At 39.7% G+C, this 6,569-nt stretch overlaps 1 protein-coding gene across 1 annotated transcript; it reads right to left on the bottom strand.

The window, feature by feature from the left end:
* Positions 1 to 1,365: 1,365 nt before the first annotated feature.
* LOC143039183 (uncharacterized) lies at positions 1,366 to 4,800 on the bottom strand. Its single transcript, XM_076209041.1, has 2 exons — positions 4,127 to 4,800; positions 1,366 to 3,697 (listed from the first exon to the last, which is right to left on the bottom strand). Exon 2 carries the CDS (start codon positions 2,529 to 2,531, stop codon positions 2,010 to 2,012), a length of 522 nt encoding a protein of 173 aa, XP_076065156.1. The 5' UTR covers positions 2,532 to 3,697; positions 4,127 to 4,800; the 3' UTR covers positions 1,366 to 2,009.
* Between the last annotated feature and the right edge of the window lie 1,769 nt (positions 4,801 to 6,569).

The following is a 6,569-nucleotide window of genomic DNA, read 5'->3' as shown; positions in this document are numbered from 1 at the left end:
TCACTATCACTATTAATCCCATTGTCCAAGTCGTTTATATACATAATGAACAACATGGGACTCAAAACCGAGCCCAGGGGAACTCCACTAGAAACACTCCCCCATTTGGATTTTACACCATTTATGGTGATCCGCGGTTTTCTGTCACTGATCTATACTCTAATCCATTCTAGCTTTTCCTCCTATGCCATGGGCTTTGATTTTATTTAGTAGTCTCCTTGCCGAATGTTTTTCTAAAATGCATTTTATTATGTGCACTTTACTATGAACTTCAGTGTGACCTGACCCAAGGTACGCATATTAACTTCCGTGACCCGACTCCTAACCGGACTAATGACGTCCGGACTGACCGTGTATCTTACCTCGTCACGGCCCCCTGGGTCGCTCCCGTGACCAAATGTCTTGAATGCCTTCTCGTCTCATCAAAATTGGCTCTCCTGAACTCTGGTACTAGAATCTTATTCGTACTGTATAATTCTTCCCAAATAACGTTAATCTTATTTCTTGATGATCGCTAGAGCCGGGGCCCTAGGCAAGATGCTCTTTGGGGGCCCCTAAATAGATAGGTATGTAGGCACTTTATTTATCCCCGTGGGGTTTGTCAAACTGTGATGAAGCGATTCCTAGCCCTTTAGATGGTCTACTAAGATACAAGAAACTATTACACTCCAAATTTATTGATTTCACATCTATTTCAAAGTGCAAAGATAATAAAAAAAATAATACTTAAAATAATGCTTATCAACATCACAGTCACACACCAGAAAAAAAAAAATAATTCATATTATTCACAGTAACATTGTATTGTCCTCAAAGTGTCTGCTTCCTGGCTTTTTACTCGCAAAGTCATCAATGCTGTCCGACAGCATATGACACCTGCTTGCCCACCTTATGGTTGATGCTGATTATTGCAAGACCAGTGAGTCGACCTGTCCCATGGAAGACCTTAGATAGGTCTTGATGAACTTCAGCTTCGAAAAGCTCCTCTCTGCTGAGGCCACAGTCACAGGGAGAGTGCAGGCAATTCTCAGGGCAATCCACAGATTGGGATACAGTTCCTCCATTTTTTTTTTTTTTTTGTGCGTGTGTGTGTGTGTGTGTGTGTGTGTGTGTGTGTGTGTGTGTGTGTGTGTGTGTGTGTGTGTGTGTGTGTGTGTGTGTGTGTGTGTGTGTGTGTGTGTGTGTGTGTGTGTGTGTGTGTGTGTGTGTGTGTGTGTGTGTGTGTTCACCTTGGTCTTTTGGATCACGTGTTGGACTCATGATCGACAGCTATTTCCGTCAAGGAATAGAGCTCAGAGCTCGTTTGACCGATCTATGGGTAATGCTATGACCTTTCACACACACACACACACACACACACACACACACAACTCCCCGCCCACGAGAGTCAGAGTAACGACCCGAAGCACAGTGATACCGAAATAATTTCGGCCCTGGGCAGGATTCGAACTGGGTATTGCGAGGACTACCGTACTTCCCAATCCAGCGCTCTACCAACTGCGCCACCGTGTGTGTGTGTGTGTGTGTGTGTGTGTGTGTGTGTGTGTGTGTGTGTGTGTGTGTGTGTGTGTGTGTGTGTGTGTGTGTTTGTGTGTGTGTGTGTGTGTGTGTGTGTGTGTGTGTGTGTGTGTGTGTGTGTGTGTGTGTGTGTGTGTGTGTGTGTGTGTGTGTGTGTGTGTGTGTGTGTGTGTGTGTGTGTGTGTGTGTGGATAAAGGTGAGAAGCTCAAGAGCAGTCATGTCGTCTGAGGGTATAGTTGGCAAGTGTTTGAATTCCACAGCCAGTTCCCTTCCATCAATGTCACTTACATTTCCAGTGCTTAATATCATGGAGAGGTTACACTGGTTGCTCAATGCCTGATCATCCAGTTTTTGGAAACTGAGCAGCACTCCAAATCTATCTCTCACTTTACCGAGTGTTTCAAATCTATCAGTTAAGGATTGAATGGCTGTGTCAACAACAATATTAAAGATTGTTGCTTCTAGCCTCTTCATGGCATCTGCAATGGGCTCATCTGGGGGCTGCGTAAGCAAAGTGCTTTTTTGTTCTTCTTAATATTTCCTCTTTGAGTACAGCCTCTACATTAATTTCCTTACACATGTCTTTAGCAGAGGCCTGAGTTGAAACAAAGCCAGTTCTTCTGTAGTTAGTCAGAGATGTTTTTACTTTAGTGAGGTCAACTGCCACATCAAACTGCATTTTGGGAGACTGCAGGAGTTTGCTGACATGGTTCACATGGTTTAGAATGTCATACCATACGACTGTACAAATGAGAAATCGGTATGACCCCACCTCTGCTGCCAAACTTTGGTCTTCAACCTTGGTTAGATGATCCATCACTTCCCTGATCTTCAGCAAAGCTTCCCTTATATTAGAGGCCTGGTACCGCACAGCCTCCATGCTGTTATTACAGCTCTCCCACCTTGTGTCAATCCAAGTCTTGAGTGCAACAGTGCTAATGCTGAAAAAAGCTGTACAATTTTTGTACATTGCCGAAATAGCTGGTGGCATCTGTTGAAGCTGTTGCTGCATCAGATACCACCAAGTTTATGGAATGTGGCCCACATGGAACATGAAGTGCACGAGGGGGTCTTCTCAAGAAGTCTGGCTTGAACTCCTTTGTTCCTCCCTCCATGTTGGTACCATTATAATTTGATTGCCCTCTGCAATCATCAAAGGGGATATTCAGCTCCATCAGTTTCTTCAAAATCAGTGATGACAAACCAAGACCTGTTGTTTCAAAAGCTACAAGAAGTCCAATAAATGTTCTTTGATTTCTGGTGCTTTGTCCATTTTGGCAGTCCTTATGATGACTGACATCTGTTTTAGGTGGCTTACATCGAGAATACAGTCCAAAATGACTGAATTATATTTGGACTGTTTAATCTCAGTCACCACTGTGTCCAATATTTTCTCACTGATTGAGGCAATAAGTTCATTTTGGATGATATTTCCAAGATAGCTGGAATTACTGAACTGGCCACTTTCAACACGCTCAATGTGCTGCTTCATGACAGGATAAAATCTAGCAAGCAGCGCTATCTCTTTTAAAAAAAAAATCCATTTTCCTCGTGTAACGTTTTTGATAAACCTCTAAATGCAAAATTTCTCTCAGCTAGAGATTGGATGATGGGATTAAGCGAGTCAGGACATCTCTCCAGAGCCTCTTTTCAGCCTCCCATAGTGTCCTTTCAGCTTGGTCTATTGTCTTTTCAGTTTGCAAATGGAACTGTAAATCTTTCCAGGTCGCCATGTATGACGTGTGTTCTGGACTGCTTTCATGAATTTTCAAAAGTGCACCTAAGTTTTTCCAGTCGGTCGGTCCTTCTGTCACTAATTTGTGTTCCTTTGTTGAAAATAATTTACAACAAAAGCAGTAGAGGGCATTTTTTGTTTTTGAGTGGTTAATCCAAGTCCGCTTTATCTTTCCCCCATTAACCAATGTTCTGTGGAAATAATGATGATGAAAACTTCTGCCGTCTTCTTTTAATGGGGGAAGAATGTGAAATCAGAACTAATCTAAAATGGCCCTCTGCCTACTGCACCAGTCCTGAATGAATCGGGCAGAACTGGTGGCCAGTCAGCTGGATCTTCTGGCTTAGAAAAAACGGGCAGCTGAACATGTAAATATGCAGATGGTACTTCCTGAGGTCCTGGGGTATGAGATGGTCCCACAGCATCCTGGATAGAAGGAGGTCCTAAAAAAAAAAAAAAAAAAGAGTGATGGCCCTGGAGCCTCCTGGTAAGGAAGTTCAGAAGATCCCTCTGGAGCTCCAAAATATTTTAGAATTGCTCCTGCAAAGACAAAGTTTATTAGGCTACCAAGCAAAAATAGATCACGAACACATATTCCTATTTGATCATTACAGTGATATTGCAGACTGCAGTTATACAGAAAATTGTAATTTATTTATGTTAAACTTTTTTTTCCAGTTTTTCTTTCAAGCTTGAACTAGTCACAAAGTTGTCACTTTTAAATGTTTTCTGCATTAGTAAATACATTACATTAGTTAGAGTAATAAAACTAAGCCAAATGATCCATTACCACAATAGTCTAGAATAATCATCACCATTCCTAATATTCAGATACCATATAAAAACTTTAAATTATAAAATAAATTAATTACCTTTATCCTTTGACCGTTTTTCTTTGTTAGTTTTCTTTTTCTTTCGTTTTTCTGCGCCTCTGGGATAACTTCTTTTTGATGCCATTACTGTGTGTTTGTTCTGTTTAATTCTCTCAATAACGGGAATGATGGGTCTAACTTATCATATGGCTGAACCTTGGCTGTATGATTCACTGTGTTTGACTCGTGTATTTTCAGCTAACCCAATTCAACTGAAACACAATTTTCAAATAGAATTTTCAATTTTTTGTCAAAGGCCCTGGTGGCCTGGGAATTTAAAAATTTCCAAGCTACCACGGGGACCCTTGGTTGCTTGGGGGCACTAGGCAGTCGCCTAGTCCGCCTATAGCTAGAAACGGCCCTGGTCTTTTTATCCATATATTTTTATTGTGTTCGCTTCCTGCTAATTTTCCTGTTCTTATTAAGATTTCTCTTACTGCCACTTGTAACCTTAATTTAATCTTTAGTGGTCGACTTTTTCCTTCTACATACCCAATCTGTGCACTTCTATTTCCTCGTCTATTTCCTGGTCACTATCCTGTACTTCTTTTATGGCTTTTTCGCCAATTCTTTGTCCTCTTTTTATCTCAGGAACCAATATCGGTTATGTTTTTCCTTTAGACCTTAAATTACTATACATTTTTTCTTGTCTATTGTGTCTCTTACTAGATATCCTTTTTGTTTGATCACCTTGATAACTGCATCTTCGGCCTTCTGCATCTGTTGACAAAATATTTCTTTGAAAATTACCTTATTTTCTTATCCTTTTTCCAATCGTTCCTAGGTTGTTGTAATTAATTTTCTCTCTTGCTTTTTCCCGCTTCCATGGCCATTGTTTTAATCTTTTCATCTACCTCTTTCCTTATGGCCTCATTGTGTTTTCGTTATTTTTCATTTTCACTTTTCAGCTTGGCCATTTTTTTAGTACACTAATTTCTTCTTTCATTTCATTGTTCACTTTCTTTTAAGCCAGCCATTTTATTTTTAAGTCATAATTTATTTGCCATAAATCGTTTGTTTATTTTCTCCATGCATCATTCATATTTCTCACATCCCTCTCTGTCTATAATTCTATTAAAGAGCCTTCTTTCGTGTCTAGTAAATCCGAAAAAATAACTTTCATCATCTTTGTCAAATAGAGACCTCTTGGTGATCTCAAATTTGAATTTATATTCAGTTTTTGTTTCACACTGGTAGGTCACTTTGCATGTCTGTTTACATTTAAACGTAACGGTCGGCCATCTTGGGAATCTTCTAACCTGTCAACATTTTCCTCCGTTTTTCTTCTATTTCTCACTTTTTACATTATGATTAATAATTTGGGCATCCATGAGCACTCCCCCTCCCATAATTTACACATTAGGTAATCTATAATTGAAACACTGCTCCAGTTTCCATATAAGGTGACTGCCTTTATAAAAAAAATCTTCTCTGGATGGAGCACCAAGTAATACGTATTGTCACTACGACGACTGATGTGGATGTGGATATATGATGCATCTCTAATAAGAGCCTTAAGTGACATTTTCAACTACTACAGCTTTCCCTCGATTCCATATATCTGCAAAACATTCCACAGTGCCTTCCTAACCACCCCATCATAAGCCTCTTCAAAATGCAATAAGTCCCCAAAAAAACATCCTTACCTTTTGCTAAAGCTTTCATACATATCTGCCTTACCACAAAAACCTGATCCACGCAACCCCTACTTTTTCTAAACCTACACTGTTCCTCACCAACTTTTCCCTTTCCTCTCATAATCTTCTGAGTTAAAACCCTCCTATAAGCCTTCCCAACAACACTCAACGAACTGATCCCTCTGAAAGTACTACACTCACATTTGTCCCCTTTCCCTTAGTAAATTGTCACTCTACCCTCCATTAGACACACATTATAAAATCTCACTAGCCAGTCCACAATTACTCTATTCTTCGGACACTCTGCGTGACACCCATCCAACCCAAGTGCCTTACCTGTTCTCATCATTCTAATAAATATTTGCACCTCAACATTTCATATTTCTCCTTCATCTTCCTCACCTATCACTGTCATTTTCGTAGCACCTCCCATTGCTACCACCACTCCCTATCCTTCACATTTAGGAACTCCCTAAAATATTCTGCCATATATTTCCATCTGCACTTTTTTTTTTCTCTCTCTCTACTTGATTTGCCTCCACTTCCTTACTTAACTTCCTTCGAAAATGTCTTTTTATTACTTTCAAATTTGTCTTTCATACTCCTCCATTTTACATCTTCCTTTTTGCCCCCTTTATCTTGTCTTTTGTTTCTCTTTTTATTTGTTTATTTATTTATCTATTTATTTATTCATTTATTTTATTTTATTTTATTTTTATCTCATATGTTTCTCTCGTCCTACTTTGCAACCAGTCTTTGAATGCTTGCTTCTCATGTACAGCCATCTTCACTTCATTATCATTTAT

This window comes from Oratosquilla oratoria, chromosome 26 (assembly GCF_046742065.1).
Source record: "Oratosquilla oratoria isolate Oo_2021 chromosome 26, ASM4674206v1, whole genome shotgun sequence".
NCBI lineage: Eukaryota > Metazoa > Arthropoda > Malacostraca > Stomatopoda > Squillidae > Oratosquilla > Oratosquilla oratoria.
This window is presented reverse-complemented; position numbering and strand designations above follow the sequence as displayed.

Bases quoted from the DNA above. Each gene is read 5' to 3' on its own strand.
- LOC143039183 (XM_076209041.1), bottom strand. From the start codon at position 2,531: ATGCAGCAACAGCTTCAACAGATGCCACCAGCTATTTCGGCAATGTAC.